The following is a 21,065-nucleotide window of genomic DNA, read 5'->3' on the forward strand; positions in this document are numbered from 1 at the left end:
GCAGAGGCAGAGGCAGAGGCAGAGGCAGAGGCAGAGGCAGAGGCAGAGGCAGAGGCAGAGGCAGAGGCAGATAGATCTCTATGAGTTTGAGGCCAGCCTTGTGTATATAGTGAGTTCCAGAACAGCCAGAGCTACACAGTGAGACCTTGTTTTCTCTCTTTTTTTTTCCTCTCAAAAAGAAAGGCAAAAACTTGAACTAAGACATAACTGTCAAGTGTCAGCAGCAGACAGCCTCACCACATCCAGGTACACTGACTGCCACGAAGGGCTAAATTCCCAGCAGCTTTGTCCAATGCAAGAGTATAATTTTTCTTAGTTTAAAAATACAGCATCGTTTCCTTATATCACTGAAAATGCATTACACCTGTTGCTTTTAAATACGTTTATTTGGACAATATTAGTGGCATCATAACCAAACCTCCCCAGCTATGACTTTGTCAGGTCAGGTGATAGAAAAGCTCATGTGAACGTCTTAGGAAGGAGTAGATTCATTCATTCATGAAGTCCCAGTGGCTTCATTCATCTTTTCTCCCTTACTGCTGATGAGTCATAGCCAGAACATGACGTTCTCTCAAAAGAAGAAACAGAGGACATGTCTGGAACAGTGGTGTCGATGTCTCTTTCTTTATGAAACCTTCACAGCATATTTCAGTCTCGTGGAATCTTTCGTGTTATTCTGACTGTCAATAAGAACCAGGGGGTTGTGCTGGTGATTCTTGATGATCTCAACAACACTTCCGAAGTACTAGAGAAGGAAAAAACATGGTGGGTCAATTTCTGCTCATGTCCTCTCCATGCCCTCTCTCCACCCCTAATCTCTCCCAACTTTCTCAAGTTGTTCACAGTTATTGCGCCTCAAGTGACACTCTGCTCAGAAGTGTTCATCTATTTTTAAGAAAGGCTAGACCCTGCAGGGGTAGGCTCTGGACTTTCCTATATTCAGTAAGTCCAAAGCCACACGGACAGCTTCAATTACAATACCTAGACAAGTTACTGATTATGATATAATATTTGTTTAAATGTTTTACTAAATATCTTAAAAATATTTGCTTCTGAGCCAGGTGTGGTGGTGCATGACTTTAACTGCAGCATTTGGGATGCAGCGACAGGATGATCCCTGAGTTCAGGGCCAGTGTGGTCTACAGAGTGGTCTACAGAATAGTCACTTGTCTTGAAACCCTGTCTTGAACATCCAAAAAGAAAAACATAAATAATTTAAAATTTTCTTTTTATTGTCAAACATGAAACTGCCATGTGTTAGACTTCTTTATATCCCTTATAAAACACAAATTATCTTCAATGTTGTCCAAATCTTGACAATCTCCCAAAAGCTCGTGTGTTAATGTCTGGTCTCCCACAGTGCCACTACTGTTAACTTAGTGGGACCTTTAAGAAGCAAGCTTCGCTGGGCGTGGTGGCACATGCCTTTAATCCTAGCACTTGGGAGGCAGAGGCAGGCGAATTTTTGAGTTCAAGGCCAGCCTGGTCTACCGCGTGAGTTCCAGGACAGCCAGGGCTACACAGAGAAACCCTGTCTCAAAAAAAACAAAAAGAAGAAGAGGAAGAAGAAGAAGAGGAGGAGGAGGAGGAGGAGGAGGAAGAAGAAGAAAGCCTCATAAGAAGTCATTCTGGATGTGCTCTTCAGGGGACCATGGGACCCTGGTCCTTCCTCCTCATGAGTGATTTCACTTTGCTGTGATGTACTGACTCACATTGGCTATCTCCACTGTATATAAACAACAAGGAACAGGGGCTAAGAGAGCTGGAGTAATGCCTGCCCAGGGTCAAATCTCTCAAAAATCTAAAAACCAAAATTATAGGGGTGTGTGTGTGTGTGTGTGTGTGTGTTTAGTGACTATTAAATGTTTTTTCATACAGTGCTTTATAATTCTTACTTTTAACAATCCTCTGGTAAGGACACTATTGTTTACTCCTTTTTACAGATAGATACGGCCCCAACCTTTTCATCTTCATAAGTTGATTATGATAGGTGTTTTTGTTATGGTGATGGAAGCAAACTGAAACACAACGATATAATAAGTTGCTCAGGGTTCAGTACTAGAAAACTTATTTCCTAGATACATTCGTATTTTTGTTTTCTTTTCTGAACAAGAAAGGGGAGCTTTATGAACCCTCTTATTTCTATCTATGCTTGGCTGCTTTTAAGCTTAGAGGTAATTCAGTGCCAAAATAATAATGGAGTTTCCTGCTATATTCTCACCATACATGTTACTCTTTCTATATTTGAATGTCCCGTGTCTATAAGTCTCATTCAAGCATGTCAGAAAGTTTGTTTTGAAAATTATCCAAGTTTTAAATGAAAGATTAAAGGGCTATAACACAGACCATGGAACAAAGTGCATCGCGCATACAAAAAAGTCCGTAGTCATCAGTAAGTACATTTATCATGTTTAAAGTAATTGGTCTGCCATGGTTGCATGGTTTATGGCACTGGGATCTGTTGTCTTCATTGTGCCCCTTAACCTGCTAAGTACAGATAGCTATCTGGGAACAAAGCAATTTAAAATTTTATTGATTGAATAACGATATATTCATAACACTGGACAACTTCTCAAATGAAATAGTTGTTTTAGCGTCTGGCCGTCTGAGTGATACCCTGTGGAGAAGAGAGGAATATGGCAGGGGCTTTCAGAGCCTTTCACCTTTACTCCCCGCCCCCCCCCCCGCCCCCCAGCCACTCACTTGGTGCTCTTGCAATTACCAGTGGAATTCCTCTGTGAGAAACGCCATGAGGGGGAAGGGGAGGGGGAGGGGGAGGGGAAGTAGGCACAGAATCTTGTCAAGTCAAATGCAGTCGGGAAAGTTTGAAAGAAAAAAGGCTAGGAAATGAGCTAACACAAGCTCTTTGATAATGAATTCCAAGTTTTAAAAAAAGTATGTTTTGAACTTAAGAGACATAGAAGATTTAAATTGAGGAGGAATTATTTGAGACAGGAAGTTGAGTTGATCAAGCACATTTTTAATTAACTGGTTACTTATTGGTTACACACACAATATATTATATATATATATATATATATATATATATATATATATATACATATACAAATAGAAGAAACAATCTTAAAACATATACACAGTTGGTATTAGCCCAGATTTTCATTTTCCTGTTTTCATGTTCAGTATATTGAAAACATCACTTTTCCTTACAAATTATTTAAAGGAGAATTTTAAAATTGCTTTTCAGTATTACCAGACACCTTTATAATAATCTAGTACACATTTTAGTCTGGGGGCTAGTTATGCTGAGAGTGGAGCGAGGTGCTGACTTATTAATTCCAAGGTAGAGAAGAAGGTTCTTAGAACTGAGGAATTCCTGTTGAGTAGTGTGATTTTTTTTTTTTTTTTTCTCCTGCAAGGAAGTCCTCAGTCTCTCTGAAAGTTCAGTTTATATCAGAAAATTTCAGGACCTGTGAATAGGACAGCTCCCAGCTCCTCATTTTCATGCCTCTGGAAGGTGAGCTGCACCCCTGAGAAGACATGGAAATGAAGCAACTCCTGGGTCTGTCCTGTCAGCATCATCACCCTTACTTCCGGACATTGATTATGATTAAAGAACATTTAAAAGAGACCTTTAAGATCATGTTTGCAGCTGATTGGAAGGTTTACAAGCAGGGGGAAGGAGACAGGGACCTGTAAGTTTATCTTAAGTCCTTCCATCATCCAATCCTCTTACTATTGCCAGTGAAACTCTTTCGTGATAAATACAATGACACATTCATTCTGTTTATTTGGCACAGGGTGGAGCCGGAAAGCCTGGCGACTAGGGGAGCCAGTCTGGGGAGCCAGTCCGGAGCAAGAGTGAAGTCAAGAAGTGTGCAAACCACAAAAATCTCATCCTGAGACAGGCAGGAGTCAGGACTGTTCCCTCCTTACTCTGGGTCTACATGGACATAGCCCATACAATCCCCACCTCTGTCCCACTTGAGGTAGTCACATAGCCCGATGGCCAAATTATAGGTTTGACTTCCCCTCTCCCTATAAGGACATGTCCAGCAAGAACCTTGGAATTCCTCTTCCTGCAAATGAAGCATTCCCCAAAACCAATAATGTCCACTTACCCTGAAAGCCCCCTACCCACTCCCCAAGATTTAAATATTGTTACCCCTAATAAAGGAGAGCTGTTTTACTGAAAACTGTCTCAGAGAAGGCTGTTTCTCTCCAGATAAGCTTCAAGGCCTTTGTGAAAAGATGTCTGAATACCCTGAGGACAGAAGCAGAACCTGTACGCAGCAAGCGATGCTAAGTCCAATAGGAAACTAAAGGGCTGAGAAATAAGGTAGAACAGTTATTTAATGTTATTTAATGATAATGATTTAAGTGACAATGCAATTCTGTGCTTGATTAGTGTTCTCAGGCATCTCAGGAAAGAGTTCTCTTTTCTAATTACCTGACACTTTATTTAAAGCCTCAAGCTATAAAAACACTTGAAGAAAACACAGAGGGGAAACGTTATGCCACTGGATTTGGTGATGATTTCCTGGAGGTGACAAAAGAACACAGGAACCAAAGCCAAGTTACATAAATGAGGGTACATAAAATTCAATCTGTTTGTCTGTCAGAGAACAAAATCAAGTTAAAAGGTAAAGCAAGTAACGAGGGGAGTATGTTCCTGTGTTTCCAAACTCAGAGCCGGCTGTGGTGGTGCACCACCGTAATACCAGAAAGGCAGAGGCAAACTCAACAGCAAGAACAGGAATACTTGATTGGAACGTGTACAAAGGAGTGGGATAAACATTTCTGTAAAAATAATGTATAAGTGACCAATCAACATACAAAAAGATGCTGGGCAATACTAACCATCAGAGGAATTTGAATGAGGTACCACGGCACATCCATTAAGATGGCTACTATAATAAACAACTCAGAAATAATATGTAACCAGTGCTTGAGGGGGGCGTTGTTGAGTGCTCATATATTGTTGGTGGGGTTGTATAATGATGCTGTATGCCCAGCTGTAACCTAAACATAACCAAGAGGTCTATGATAGTATTTTGATCTGTGTGTCTTAACCACATTTTTGTTTTTGAAAACAAAATATCTTGCCTATAACTATTCAACTAATAATTGAATTCATTCATGCAGCATCGACTAAAGTAAGCCATTGTACTCCAGGTCTGGAAAGGCACAGGGAATAAGACATAGCCAGTGCCTCGGTACTGGAAAAAAAAAACATGCATCAGTAATTATGATTTTTTTTTAAACAATGCTGGGTTTGGAAAGGTCTGTCTCCTTTTGAAAATACTTTTTTTAACATGTTCCTTCCTTCCCCTCCATCTCTCCCTTCCTCCTTCTTTCCCTCCCTTCCTCCTTCTCTCCCCCTCTCCCTTCCTCCCTTCCTCCCTCTCTCTCCCTTCCTTCCTCCCTCTCTCTCCCTCTCTCTCCCTTCCTTCCTCCCTCTCTTCCTTTCTTCTCCTCCTTCCTTTCTCCCTTCCTTCTTCCATTTTAAAATTTGAGGCAGGTCCTCACTTTAAAGCCCAGCATGGACTTGAACTCACGATCTTCTATCCTCATCTTCCCAAGCATCGGCCTTGCAGTTAAGTGCTACCACGCCCAGTCTCTTCATTAGAAGCCTGTTTGTGCTCCTTTCTCTATTTATACCATCATTTCCACCATTTTTTTTTCTTTTCTCTTCCTTCCTCCATCTTTCATTCCAAGATTCAAACTCAACCCATCATTCACAGTGAGAATAAGTATTCCTTTCTGGACCATTGATGGGTGTGGTGGTTTGAATAAGATTGGCACTCTTAGGCTATGCACTGGGATGCTTAGCCAATAAGGGAGTGGCACTATTTGAAAAGGCCAAGGAGGTGTGGACTTGCTGGAGGAGGAGTGTCACTGGCGGTGGGCTTTGAGGTTTAAAAGCCCTCATTAGGCTCAGTGTTGCTCTCTCTGCCTGCAGATCAGGATAGAGCGCTCAGTTACTGTCCCTGCTGTGCTCCCCACCATGGTAATAATGGACTAAACTGAAACTTGAAGCAAGCCCCCAGTTAAATGCTTTCCTCGACCATACACAGTATCTCCTCACAGCAGTAGAACACTGACAAAGGCAATGGGTTATTCTGAGTCACGATTCCTTTATGGGAACAGGCTAGCTAAACAGAAACATACTGACCTGTTATTTTGCTCCTATTAATGACATGTCTGTTGGTTATTTATTTAAGGCCTATGTATTTCATTGTATAAGCTCATCTTAACCCAAGAATTACAGCCTAAAATATTTCAGATCAAGTTCTGAATTCTCAAGTACTTCCCTGGTCACCTAACTCAGTACCAGAGTTGAGTTCCTAGGCCTTGATTTTAAAATGCTAGTTCATGACCTTGATTCTTTTTTTTTTTTTAAAGATTTATTTATTTATTATATGTAAGTACACTGTAGCTGTCCTCAGACACTCCAGAAGAGGGCGTCAGATCTTGTTACAGATGGTTGTGAGCCACCATGTGGTTGCTGGGATTTGAACTCCAGACCTTTGGAAGAGCAGTCGGGTGCTCTTACCCACTGAGCCATCTCACCAGCCCATGACCTTGATTCTTACAACTTTAATTCATCTTGGCATTTCAACTTTCATTTATAGGTTTTCTTGGACTAATAATTATATCAGATTTCCCTTATTAGGTGGAAATAAGACATGAGGAGATGGATAAAGCACTTGCTATGCAAACAAAAATATGGGTGTTCAGATCCCCAGTGCCCATAAGAATGCCGGGCGTGCCAGGCGTGGTGGCTCATGCCTTTAATCCCAGCACTTGGGAGGCAGAGGCAGGCAGATTTCTGAGTTCAAGGCCTGCCTGGTCTACATGAGTTCCAGGACAGCCAGGGCTACACAGAAAAACACTGTCTCCAAAAACAAAAAACAAAACAAACAAACAAAAAAAGAATGCTGGGCAGATATAGCGGCCTGCATGTAATTCTAGAACTCAGAAGACAGACCCAGGGGACACCTGGAACAAATGGCTTGCTAGAGTAGCCATATTCAATCAAAAGACCCTGCTTCAAGCAATAAGGTGAAGAACAATCAAGAAACACTTCTAAATATTAGCACTGGGCCTCCATACATGCCACGCCACACGTGCACACGATACACACAAACATATGTAATTTAAAAGTTAAACAAAAATACTAGCATAGGCATCACATTTTCTTCTGACTTCTCACAGGATGTTACTACTACACAGTGTGCATCATATTCTATACATTATATAGTATTTCAAAACATGCTATTTCACCTTATTTCCTACTTATGACATATATACAACCCTAAGACCAAGTACTTTCTCACACTTTTTCTTTATCTCTGGCACCCAATAGAGCAATGTACCCCTGTGTTTAACACATAGATAGAGAGCTGAGCTAAAGAGAAGTCACCAGCCAGCCGCAGTGATACTTTCCTGCAATCCTGTACTCAGGAGGATTACAAGTTCAAGGCCAGCCTGGGCTAGGGAGTTTTAGGCCCACCTAGGCCACATAGTATGACTGTGTCTCAAAATAAGGAAATAAAGAAACAGAAATAACGGCTACTAACCTCTTCACCAGTTTTCTTCTTTCCCAAAGCATACTGTTTGGTTGCTTCAATAAACCGTACAGGAATATTATATACTCGCTTGTTAAAGAATGCAACTAGCGTGTACGGCTGCTTGGAATCGTGGCCAGAGCTTTTCCGAATAAGAAATGATCCATCCTATTTAAGCAAAGCAGATTGATAGTATTAGTTATAGTTCCTTAAGCTAGATTTCAGTTTGTGAAGAGTATTTTATCACTTCCAGATATTATTTAGCTCCATGTTTTTGTTATTGATTAGAATTTGTTTTATTATTTTTCATGAATACCGTTTATTAAAACGGATACTCAGACAAACTTGAGTGAAGCCAGTACTAGTGTTTAGTGTGCCGACTGAGGCATTGTGCTCGCTGGGATTTAGAAATGTAAAAGGACACGGTAAGATCACTGACGAGAGTCTCTCGAGCTACAGCCCATGTTTGCAAGTTCCTTAAGTAAAAATCCACACGGTAAGAAAGCGGAGGCTGGAAATTAAATCTTTTAGCTGAAGAAAACGCTTACCTTGATAGACTTATTTTAAGGTAGAAAAACTATTTTTAAAACTATTTTAAAATTCAATGTGTATTAAATATTTTATTAAAATAGCTTAGAATCATGTATTTTTTTAAAAAAATCATAGGCAAAATATGACCTAAAAGATAGGAAGAAGAAATGTAAAAATTCGTGTTCAGCCTTAGGAAGGAATTTGAAAAGACAAAAAGACCTATTATTTATTCCTCAGAAATAAAGGAATAAAATTCACGAGGTTTCCAGAGACTAAGTAAGGTCTAATAGATTTAATGTGTGACCCGAGGTAAGCCAACAGAGACAGCCACAACATTTAAAAATGGACTGCAGTGGAGTGGGTCAGACTGTGATGGCCACCCAAGAGTGACAACTGAGGCCTGAGGACAACTCTGAAAACCTTTCGGACTGTCCTGGCTCCAAAGGCTCTAAGGCTCACAGTGACAGCAAGGCTGAACCTCACCGAGCTCTAGAGAGCCCTGAGCATTTAAGCACTAGACCTTCCCCTCCGGGACTAGCAAAGGAGGTCGGCAAGGGTTGGTTTAAAACACAAGCCTCCAGGACTGGGAGTCATAAGCAAGCAAGGATGTGATTGGCCCATTCAAAAAGGTTGTTGCTGCTCTAAAACACACCCTCTCTCCAGGGCCACCTTCCCTGGTGTGCTGCACTGGGCCCCATAAAAGGGAGGTCAACTTTTTCCCTAACTAGAATGGGCTAGACAAGAAAGAAGCAAAAACTGAGGAAAACTTTAACTCGTCGGAGGCAGCCTTAGAAGGCCTTCTCCTGGTCTACCGACGATTTCTGTCTAGGCAGAGCAAAAAACCCTCACCATCTGATTGGTGACATTTTACAGGGATTTGAGGGTGTTTGTTTGTTTGTTGTTTTGTTTTGATTTTTAAATGGGAGAACAGAGGAAGTGAAAAGGAAACTTTAATCTTCCACCGTCCCATCTGTCCCCAGTGTTGAGCTCTCAAAAAAACGATTTCCAGGTAGTGTCTTCTGCCTTTGTCCATATCCTAAGTCCCACGAGTTGGTTCAAAATAGCCTGTCCTCCCTCGCTCCTCGCTCCTCAGAGCCTGGGCTCCTGCTGCATCAGGTCTTCCCCAGACCTCCCTGCCTCCCGCTTCTCTCTATTGTTTGAGGGTAGTGGGCCCCCTGGAGCCTTGAAATCAAAGACAAGCAGGAAGGCGATGAAAGAACAAAGCAGCGGGTGCTCCCAAGAGAGGAGAAAGTACGTGGAAATGGCCCCTGCCTGCACCTAACCCATGCAACTACTAGTTGGATTAATGATGAACCACGGGCGGGCGTAATGTGGGAATTTTAGGTGCCCCAACCTTGTTGGATCTGTGCAAGGCCTCTTCAGCAGACTTGCGGTCACAGGCGCCAGCATACCAGGGCTTACCGAGTAGTTCAGCCTCCTGTGAGACAGAAGCATTGTGAAACAGGAGATGGTCCTTAAAGGAAATGAAAATTTAACCTCGGTGCTTAATTGTGGCCCATTTGGCAAAACCAAAGACGGGAACACCAAAGACGGGAACGATAATCGACATCTTTACCAGTAATGTCAAAATGAGTTTCTCGCTTCCTTTGGCCAACCACAAAGATATGTGACTAGCTAGCTCATCATTCCCATTTGGCCTTAAGCTGTTAAATTTAGTCTTAAAACATAAATGGACCTCACTAGATTCCTGAACCATTTTCCTCCTGAATGAATTATTTACTCCTTTCTTATTGTGCTAATATTCTTTTTAAAAGATTTATTTATTTTTATTTTATGTGTATTGGTGTTTTGCCTACATGTATGTATCGGTGTGGTTGTTTGATCCTGGAGTTACAGACAGTTGTGAGCTGCCATGTAGGTGCTGGGAATTGAACCTGGGTCCTCTGGAAGAGCAGTCAGTGCCCTTAACTGCCAACCCATCTTCCCAACCCATGTTTTTATTCTTCATGCTTCTTGGAGTGCTTTATCATTTCAGTGTATGTGTGTTTATATGTGCATGGGAGTGTACCCGTGCACACAAGCATGTGTGCAAGTGTGTCAGATATCATCATTAGATGTTGCTTCTCAGGAGCTGTCCACCTTGCTTTTTGAATTAGCATCACTCACTGGGATGGAGCTCAAGGACTAAGCTAGGCTGGCTGCCAGCCCACCCCAGGAATCTCCTGTTTCTGTCTCTCCTGAGCTGGGATTATAAACACAGAGATAGCATCTCACTCTCTTTTTATTTCATTTTCTTCTGTTTTGTTTTTTGGGGGATGGAAATGGGATTCAAATCTTCAATGCTACGTGTTCACTTGCCACCTTCAAGGACACACAGAGTCCTTTCTGTCTCTTTATGCTGTTCTGTTTGATAGAGGCTTTAACATCCTAAGTCTCCACAGGTCTATTCTGAGGAAATTATAAAGTTTAAATAAATGTGAGAGGAATAACAACAAAAACAACACGTTCCCTCACTGTTTTAAAGAAAGACTGTTATTTGGGGCATCTGGAATAGAAACGAGAATAAATGGGGTGAGGTCTCTCTCAGTCACTGAAACAAACAAACAATCAAACCAAAACAAAACAAAAAAACACAGGACATTCTGCATCCATTAGACCAACTCGGTTAAAATCCAGACTCCATCCTGAGCCATAGTACTCCAAGCTGTCTTCTCAGAAGACATGCCCTTTCCTGAAACCCCTGGAAATAGTTCACCGACGGCAAACTCATGCCCTACCTGGTCTGCAAATATAGAATTAAATGGGAAGCTGTGGAATGGTCCTTCTGCAGCTGGGCTGCCCCCTTCTGGGAACCCTGGAAGAGATTTGAAAACTCCATTAATCTTCAGTCCTTTCTGTGCAAGTACAGTACCTATGCCTCACTACTGCAAGAGCTCTCAGGGCCACACACAGAGCTGAAAACTCCTGGACTGCTCAGAGGGGGGCCTCAGGACCTCATTAAAACCTCAGGATCCTTCCAGATGTTTGAGAGGTCTTTGTTGTTGGCAAATCTTACCTTTGAAAAGCCTAGGTTTTCCTCACCTATTGCAACAAGCATAGCAACAGACTGTTGGCTCCAGAATTTAAAAGTTCTGCCAAGTTGGACCTGGCAATGCAGTCTGTAATATCAGTTACTAGGAAACTGAGGCAGGAGGATCCCAAGTTCAAGGCCAGCCTGGGCTACACAGTGAGACCATGTCTTAGGAGTAAATAAAATTTGTAAAATGTAATCCAGTGCCACTCTATAGACACACACACACACACACACACACACATTTAGTTTGGAATAGTTTTCATAAAAATATTTATGTTAGTGTGTAATAAATCCAATGTAATTTTTAAATGGGTTATTTAATAATTTTAATTTTTAAGCTTTAATAATGAGAAGCAGTCTCTTCATGCTCCATTTTGAGACTTATCCAACACATAAAATAAGGGAGTAGTCAGTCCACACATCCACAGCTCGAACTTACAGCTTTGAAAATGGCCCATTTGCCAAATGTGTTATATTTTTGTCATTAAGTTAATTATTTATTTTTATTTTATTATGCAGGATAATTTTCACAAACACATATAAAGGATTTTGACATGTCTCCTCCATATCCTTTCACTGACAGCTTTAATTTGAAATATATTTATTAGTAGTAGGAAGAAATGTTTAAACAAAAGGTATTTTTGGCTCTCCAGGGAATTTTTAAAGTATTAAAAGTGGTTTCATAGGGAAAATGTTTGAGAATCCTTGCATTAAAGCAAAAACTCCTTCAAGTTTACAGTCTGACTAATAGAAACACAAGAAATAGAGAAAACACTGTTTCTCTCTGTCTCTCTGTTTTTGCCTGATGTGGATCTAGTCATTGGGAAATATAATTTTATATATATGAGACAACAAAATGTTTTGCCTTCCTGGAAGTTGAATTTTATTTTATTTTATTCTTATTCTTATTTTTATTTTTAATTTTTGGTTTTTCAAGACAGGGTTTCTCTGTGTAGCTCTGGCTGTCCTGGAACTCATTTTTTGTAGACCAGGCTGTCCTGGAACTCAGAAATCTGCCTGCCTCTGCCTCCCAAGTGCTGGGATTAAAGGTGTGCGCCACCACCGCCCGGCTGGAAGTTGAATTTTAAAGGGCTGAGCAATCAAGACATAAGCGACTTCACCCACACAGCCTCAAGGGTCTTGGAGCAGGAGTTGTTGCCTCCTTGGAGTATGTGTGGCTTTGTTGAAGGAAGTATGTTTTTAAGGTGATGTTTACCTTGAGAAAATTATACAGTTAATTAACATGTTCTCATTTTAGGGTTTATTTCATAGACATGTGTAAAGTTTATTAAAACATATTTCAGATTTATATGAAATACCTATTGTTTATTGAGAATCTTTTAGATGCCAAGCACTGTTCTGGTTATTTTAATCTGAGTTTTGATAGATAGATAGATAGATTTTTTTTTTTTTTTCGAGACAGGGTTTCTCTGTGTAGGTAGCCCTGGCTGTCCTGGAACTCACTTTGTAGACCAGGCTGGCCTCGAACTCAGAAATCCACCTGCCTCTGCCTCCCAAGTGCTGGGATTAAAGGCGGTATTTTTTTTTTTTAAATGATGCTGACTGATAAGTAAATATTCAACCAATACTAAAGACATAAAATATTTATCTTTCAAAACAACTCTATGAAATATTTTTGTCCCCATTTTACAGTCAAGGAAGCAAATAAAACAGTGGCACAGTGGAAATAACAGTACCATTTGCTCCCATGCCCAGCCCTACCTTCCACGTATGATTGGTCGTCAAGATCTCATTGTACTTACTTGGCAGGGGTACAGGCTTTTGATGGACAGGTCTGAAAGGAAGAAACGCAGGTTACATGAAAGTCAGAATACAATACAGAATCTGGAGCAGCTGCACCAAAGGATAATTAGACCTAAAGATGGGATGGACAATAAACCTTTTAGAGAACCAAGATTTCCCCCCTTTAGCTTTGAAAAAGGAGGAGCCTTGACTGTAGTACATGTGTTACATGAAACCTGTAGCCTCAAGAATGGGTCTCTGAGATTCTACAATCTTGTAAGTTGCTTATTAGCTTTCCAGATTTAATTAAGAAGCAATGAAACGCCGACTCCCTGTGTGAGTTCGCATGACAACAAATTCCCATAGCAACAAGAAGAAACTTGTTCTTAAAGGGAAGGATTCTCTTCCTAGGGGAAGAACTAGCTCTTGATCTGTTATCCTTGTATTCTGGAGGCTGAAGGAGGGACTTGAGTGAAAGGGAATTCCAGGAAAGCTGGGGCTACAGTGTGAGACCTCACCTTTAAAAAAATAGACAGACAGATGGTCAGACAAACAAACAAACAAACAAACAAACAGAAGGGTGGGTGATGTGGTTGCTTCCTGCTCTTCCAGATGCCCTGAGTTCAGTTCCCAGTGCCCACATTGGATGGCTCACAACCATCCAGCTCCAGGGCCTCTGATATTAACTGTCTTTACACACATGCAGCATATACTCGCATATATACATAAATACAAAGTGAAAATATTTTTAAAGAAAGAATGAATAAAAAAAAACAAACAAATAAATGAAAGAATTCTCACTTCTGGGTAGGAGGAAACACTGGTGACTGTACAGTGTCTTGTCTGTGACTAGATCCTCGGTGGCGCTCAGCAGGAACAGGCTTCTCTGGATTAGGAGAGTCTCACATTAGTATTAAAGTAAAATGTCTGTACCCATCCCCAAATACAGCCTCTCTGATCAGATGTCTTCCCAATATACCCTGTCTTCTAAGGGGTTCTTGGTCTGTCTGAGTGTGCGCCAGTCTCTTGGTGCGCATGCGCTCTTAGGACCGAGACGCCCTTTCTGCTGTGGTATGGGTCATGCTAGCTCCTCGGCAGTGCATACAGAGACAGAACCCATGGGTACTGGACTTTAACTGTCTGAGCACAGGTGGGAGCCAGGAGATGAGCAGGCTCCACAGCCTCTGTATGACTCGTCCTCTGCTGTCAATGCAGACTTCCTTCAGGTGTTACGGTTACCTTCCTATGTCCTGATTCGTCATGAGATGTGCTATAAGAAACTTATTGCTGATGAGAGTAAAATCTTAGGATTATGAATGATCTACTCCTGTTGAAAACTTAACTGAAACTAAGTCTATGTCACCCTCAAATTTGAGTATTACTTGGATCTCAGTGTGATCTTGAGGGAGGGTAGAAAATGGGCACAAATATAGAGCTTAAGAAATGTCTGTTGAAGTCTTTAATCCCAGCAACTTGGGAGGCAGAGGCAGGTTGATCGCTGAGTTCAAGGCCACCCTGGTTTACAGAGTAAGTTCCAGGATAGCCAGGGCTACACAGAGAGGCCCTACCTTGGGGATTAGGAGATGGGGAATGACTGTTGAAGCCCATAGGGAATTTTACTAGTGGGGCATTGAGAAAGGCAAAAGTTACAGGAATTCCAGAAGAGAGGCAGTGAGAACTCAATAACTCAAAGCCCAAGTGCACCACCATTCAGGCAGCCTTGACTCTAAAGATGTTTCAAACACGTGGGTGGGTTCTTTGAGCTGCCTTGTAGCTTTATGCTCTTTTTTTTTTTTTTTTTTTTTTTTTAAAAGAGCAGAAATTCCCAAAGATGCACAATGGAATCACATTAGGTTCCAGCAGCCTTAAGCTCTGACCACACTATATTGTCTCTGTACTGTTAGCCAGGGCCTTGCTGGCTTGTAAAACCTCCTCCGTTTTGGTTGAGCTGTGACAGTCCCCATCATTCCAGTAATTTCATTTCCAGAGCTTGTTAGGTCTCTCAGTCTGTCCAGACAGCCAGAAATGAGCGCAAGCTGGACAACAGGATTCCTGGTGATTATTAGATAAAAGCTAGCGTTCCTCAGGGACTTGTAAAACTGGTTCCTATCTGCCAAAAGGAGTCATGTGGCTACCTGTGGTGCCTATCAGGATCTTCAAAGTCCATGCTGGCATCCTAAGCCTCTCCCTCTCCCACCAGCTCAGTGCCCCTCCCCCACCCCAGCTACCCACCCTTCTCATAGCCTGGCCATTCTCACATTTGCTTCTCTTACTCTTCTTGCTCTTTGGATCTCACTATCCCCACTGTTGTCTTCTGCTTCCCTAGCCCGGCCATGCTCACTCAGCCTCTCTCTCTCTAAGCTAGACATTTCCAGAAGCCTCTGTCTGTCGTCCCTCACATCTCCAATAAACACACTACCCACCTCATGGGTCAGTCCAGTTGGCCGTTTCTTTCCTGCACCCACTCGCATAAAAAAACTCGAGTGGGTTGTTTCTCTGGATTCCGGCTTGAGTCCCGCCCCCACCCCCCCCAGTCATGTGTCTGTCATCTCAGATTCTTTTAACTGACTACTCACTGGCCACCCCAGCAATGGCCAAATGCCAGCTGGAAAAGGAAACTTCAACCTGCACCCCAACTTGTAAGCAAGCCACGGGCAGTAATTCTTACAGAGTAACCCTCTCTCCCAATAAGGCCCTGCATGGTCTCAAGTCTCTAATTTCCTTGTCTGTCTTTCCTTCTCACAGTCCTGAGGTCTTCTCCCCAGGGCCAAGGAGGCTGCTCACCTCCCTTTGGGTTTAGATGGCCTCTACCCAGGCTCTTGGAATGACTCTGCAGAAAGCTGCTTGCTAAACTCCGTGGGAAGCCTCTGATAAAGGCTTCCAAACAGACTTGGGTTTGGAGATCCCTGGAGCCTTAAAGTTTGCACAGAGGCCCCAGGTCCCTAGGATTCAGCTCTGCTCCTGCTTATCAGGCTGAGGCGACTGGAAAACCATGCAAGGTATGCGGGGGGGGGGGGGGGGATGTCCAGGAACAGAAAAACTTCAAAGGGGAGGCAGAGGAGGAGGTGGGGCCAGAAACAGCCTGGGGAAAGGAAAGAAGAGGGAAGTAAAATGGGGGGTGGGAGCTCCAATGGTGCAGTAAAAGCAGAGAGGAGAGCTGCAGTGTGTGCTCAGGAACAAACAAAAAGCCACTGTCCCATGGGCAGGGACACCAGCATGCTCTGTGCAGACACTGACTTGGGACAGGGGGAAAGGACACACAGTGTGATTCTGCACAGGGTACCCTTCTGTGAGGAGTTGGGGGCGGGATGGGGGGGTAGGGGGCAGGACTTCAATGCCTCTGCCTTTGTGGACATCATGAGGGAATCTTACTTTCTCTTTCCAGTCCCCATTCACGCTTTTCAAATACAAATTTTCTTTTAAATGGGGTCATTAAAAACCATGGGGTTTTGTTTTTTGTTTTTTGTTTTTGTTTGTTTTGGGTTGTGGTGAAGAGAATGCAGAGACAGAGAAGAGGCATTTGAACTTTGAAAACTTAGCCACAGAACCTTAAATAAACAGGTTTTAAAAATTCATTGCCTTGCCTAAGCTGTTCATTCTGAGACATAAGACCACCATATTGCTTCCCAGCTGTCTATGGCCATCAGCAATAGGTAAGAGGCAGGCAGGCTGTAGCTTCCTCCGCAGCCCATGCCTGCTACGCTCAGGCTCCTAAGCTAATGTCACTGCTCACTACCACAACATAAACAACCCATCCCTTAGAAACGTTGGCTTTCTGTTAACAAATGGCTCATAAAAAAATGAAAGAAATTCAGAATTAAGAGCTTATGTGTATATTATTAATTGAAAAATTATTTTTAGAGTACATCCTTAACCTTCAGAATAAATACATTTACCTTCACAAACATTTGATGCATTCGGTAGGGGAGGAACGGGAGTCTATGTTAAGGGAAAAAAAAAAAAAAAGAGGCAAGTCAGCAAACCAGAAGATGGAGATAAAAATCAGAGAACTATTAAATATGCTGTTAGCGATTTGTTGCGCCTGCTCTAAGTCATGACAAAGGAGCTAAGGCAGTTTCTGGCCCAGCCTTTTCATTATTGAGCTTGTCTCATGGGAGGAGCAGTCCATTTCCTTGTGGGGACATCACTAACCTATCAACAGTATTGATGGACACGGACTGTAACCCCCTCAGCAGTTTCTAGGCAGTAGTGCTTGTACAGTGGACATCTGGCAGCTGGCTTGGTCTTATGGTCCCACCTTCTGTGTATCTGAAGTGATGACCACTGTCAGGCTCTAGAGTAAGCTCGGGTCCAGCCGGGCTGCCTTGCATCATGGACTGGCCCGGGGTCAGCCTGTTCTGGCCAGAAGCCAAGTTTACTCTGTGGCTATTTATCCGATACATAGTAGTCTGCCAGTTGCTCTGGGATCAACAAGGCAGGAAGTGGACAGGGGCCTTCTTGAGTGATGCAGGCATGGATGCCTGTACGCTCTCTATTATCTGATGTACACATTTCGGGAGGCCAATAGAATCAAGCCAGGATCAGTGCATAGGAAGTAGTATCTTCCCAGCTACCTGAATTAGAAGCTTCTCTGGGTTGTCTAGGTAACAGCTTCAGTTGCTAAGCCTGCTGTGTTAAACACAACCGGATGCATTGATGACCTTAAGAAAGCAGATATCAATTGATATTGCAGGAAATGTGAACACTTTCAAATGCAGAATCAACTTACAGTCTTAAGTGGTGTAGCTGGTTTCTTCCTGGGGAATAAAAAAATTAGCTGTGTTAAAACACGAGGAGGATGAAAAAGAACTACCATCTTTTCCTTGGACCATAGCCATGAAAACAATGGCTAGGAAAACTGCTCCTGAGGGACAGATAGGGACGGATGGAGGATTTAATTGTGCTGGTCTTCCCAACAGGTGGAGAAGGGTTAAATGTCTTAGTCAGTGATCTGCTGCTGTGAAGAGACACCAGGACCAAGGCAATTCTTATAAAGAAAACATTTAATTGGGGCTGGCTTACAGTTTTGGAGGTTTAGTCTGTTATCATCATGGCAGGAAGCATGGCAGCATGCAGGCAAGTGCTGGAGTAATAGCTGAGAGCTACATCCTAATCCCATAAGGAGAGAGAGAGAGAGAGAGAGAGAGAGAGAGAGAGAGAGAGAGAGAGAGAGAGAGAGAGAGAGAGAGAGAGAGAGAGAGAGAGAGAGAGAGAGAGAGAAATGGATACACAGACAGACAGACAGACAGATTCTGGGCCTCATATGGACTTTTGAGACCACAAAGCCCACCCTCAGTGACACACTTCCTCCAACAAGGCCACACCTCCTAATTCTTTCAAATAGTGCTACTCCCTAAGCATTCAAATCTTTCAGATGGTCTCTAGCCATCTGAAACTAAGCCCAAATTAAATATTTTCGTTTATGTTTCCTTGGTCATAGTGTCTTAGAAAAGCTACCAGTATGTTGCCACTTAATAGTGTGTCATAATACTCACCCAGCAGATTCCAAAGCCACCTTATATCTCATATGCATCCTATATCCAACAAAACACCCTAATGCATGCTCAGATGTGTGAGTGCCCTAATGCATGCTCAGGTGTGTGAGCGCCCTAATGCATATTCAGATGTGTGAGCGCCCTAATGCATGCTCAGATGTGTGAACGCCCTAATGCACATTCAGATGTGTGAGCGCCCTACTGCATGTCCAGATGTGTGAGCACCCTAATGCATGCTCAGATTCGTGAGCGCCCTAATGCATGTCCAGATGTGTGAGCACCCTAATGCATGTTCAGATGTGTGAGCGCCCTAATGCATGCTCAGATGCCAGGTCCACTCTTATAGGCTATCCACTACTTGCAGATAAAACTAGGGAGCAGAAAGTAAAGGTAGAACCTGTTTGGGGGGTCTCAGAGCTATCAGGTGCTGAAAATTGGGGTGTCTTGCAGATAACAGTGAGCCAATGAATTCAGAATGTAGCTAAATCTGACTCTATGGGAAGCAAGACTCCTTGTTTCCAACTTTAGTGGCTGCTCCAACAGGAAGGCTGCCATGGTAATGGAGAATTAACAGGAGTCCACAGGGCGGTGGCTCCCCACCCCACCCCCAACTCCACACAGCCAGATCTCCTAGAACCACCAGTCTGAATCAGTACTCACCCAGCCCGTGGTAGTGGGGATGGTACGGCGGGCAAAGATGACTTGGAGTCCCAGACCCCACTGTTTCGACCTGCACAGCACAAACAAGACTCAGTCACCGTGTCCCACCATCAGGGACAGCTGTATTAGTGAGGCTAACTTCTCAGAGACACGAGTGTGTTTTGTGTTCCTTTTACTGAAGTGTGTATGTCTAGTGCCACTGAAGCCGAGGGGTAAACTCATGGGCACAGGTCATGAGAAATTTGAAATGCAGGTCAATACAGGTGCCGGGGGATGCTTCGATGGTTGAAGTGCTTGCCACACAAGTGTGAAGACCAGAGTTCAGGTCCCCAGACTCCATGTAAATGCCAGGAGGGTGTGGCAGCTTCCTTGTAATGCCAGTCTTAGAAGGTAGAGAGATAGGAAACTCAGCAAGACTAACCGTATTGATGATGAGCTCTGAGTTTGATTGAGAGGGTCTGCCTCAATGAATAAGGTGGAAAAGTGATGGAGGATGATCCTCAACATCAATCTGAGGCCTCCACGTGTACATGTACCCATCTATCCGTGCCTATACACATGCAAGCATACACGCATGCTCACACACGAAAAAAGAAAAAATGCTAACACATAAACTCTGTTGTAGACCTGTAAGTCAGAATGTCATTCTAACACTTCAAGATCTTCTTAGACCCATGGGCAAGTTCAAAGCCATCCCCTCCCCATCAAATCTTCTGAAGCCATATAAGGGACCCTTGACCTTGTATCCATACCCTCCCCACCTTCCTGCCTGAAAACAAAGCCAGGCAACATGAAGGAAGCTGTAAGAGATGATAGCTTCCCTCCAAGCATGGCTTCCTGGACACTACTCAGTAAGCAGGGGTTGTGATGAGATTTTGTTGTTGTTGTTGAATCAAACTGAACCGAGTAAACATTGTGACATTGTGTGTGGTGTATATGCATGTATGTGCTTATGCATGTGTGCACAGGAAGCAGAGGAGGATGCTACATGTCCTGCTCCACTATTCTGCCTTATCCCTCTTAGATAGGGGCTTTCCTGGAGGTAGTTGGGAACCCATCAGGTCCCAGTGACCCTCTTGTCTCTATTCCTCACAATGATAGAATTACAGTTGCATATATGCTCATGCCTGACTCCAATCCATGATCCTGAGCATCTCCCAAGCCCTAAATAATCATCTCACTAAGGGACTACTATATAGGGAGGTCCCCAGTTCCTAATGCAGGAGATACTCTGTAAGCTCAGGTCGTATCTGCTGCCCTCTCTAGTGTTGTAGTTTTCCCTTAAACACAGAACTCAGCTACCAAACACTACTGAGGACCTGGTCTGCGATAAGCACTAGGAGGCGCTCACAGGCTCCGTGGAAGGTACGGAAGGGGAGACATACTGCCCTCATGCATCTCATTCTGAAGAAAAAGGCCCCAGAAAGTATGGGAAGTCTGACCACAGGGTTATTCTCTTGACTTCTGCTCAGAGACCATCTACTCTTTTTCTTCACGCAGTACTTGCTGAGTTGGCTGCTAATGTCACTAAACACCAGCATGGGTGGTCCAGATGGCTCTGGGCTTTCACCAGCACCCTATGGAGCCGTGCCTTCTCCAGTACTGCTCCTACTTACGGCTTAGATACAATTTTAGGAAACGTGTAAGAAAGGAAACTGTATTTCTAAGTGTTAGGTCTTAAACTGTTTATATATCCAGAAATGAGCTCAGGCTGGACTGCAGAAGGATTCCAGGCAGTTAGATAATGGCCATCATTCCTCAGGAATGTGTGAAATGGTCCCCCACCCCCTCCCCACCTGCTTGGAGACATTCCCTTGCCTCTCCACTGACTACCCTTAAGGTAGTTATTAGCATACCAACAACGCCCATGCTGGCCTCCAGGCTCCCTCAGTATCAGAAGTACCTGTTACACACTTCAAAGTCCACACTGGCATCCAGGCCTTCCCTTCCCCATCCCATCCCCACCTCCCACCCCAGCTACTCATCCTCCTTATAATCCACTTGATTTGTTCAACACTCCCTCCACGTGCGTGTGTGTGTGTGTGTGTGTGTGTGTGTGTGTGTGTGTGT

At 43.2% G+C, this 21,065-nt stretch overlaps 1 protein-coding gene across 1 annotated transcript in view; it reads right to left on the reverse strand.

Annotated features, from left to right (window-relative positions):
* Positions 1-530: 530 nt before the first annotated feature.
* The window catches only part of Blnk (B cell linker), an 80,626-nt gene continuing 60,091 nt past the window's right edge, over positions 531-21,065 (reverse strand). The window contains exons 9-17 of the mRNA XM_029536639.1: positions 18,996-19,065; positions 17,570-17,597; positions 16,737-16,779; positions 13,642-13,726; positions 12,861-12,892; positions 10,802-10,878; positions 9,418-9,501; positions 7,545-7,700; positions 531-745 (exon numbers count right to left, since the gene is read on the reverse strand). Of these exons, the coding sequence (XP_029392499.1) occupies positions 626-745; positions 7,545-7,700; positions 9,418-9,501; positions 10,802-10,878; positions 12,861-12,892; positions 13,642-13,726; positions 16,737-16,779; positions 17,570-17,597; positions 18,996-19,065 (695 nt within the window). The 3' untranslated portion in view covers positions 531-625. The remainder of the gene's footprint in view (positions 746-7,544; positions 7,701-9,417; positions 9,502-10,801; positions 10,879-12,860; positions 12,893-13,641; positions 13,727-16,736; positions 16,780-17,569; positions 17,598-18,995; positions 19,066-21,065) is intronic.

Source organism: Mus pahari, chromosome 1, assembly GCF_900095145.1.
Source record: "Mus pahari chromosome 1, PAHARI_EIJ_v1.1, whole genome shotgun sequence".
Lineage (NCBI taxonomy): Eukaryota > Metazoa > Chordata > Mammalia > Rodentia > Muridae > Mus > Mus pahari.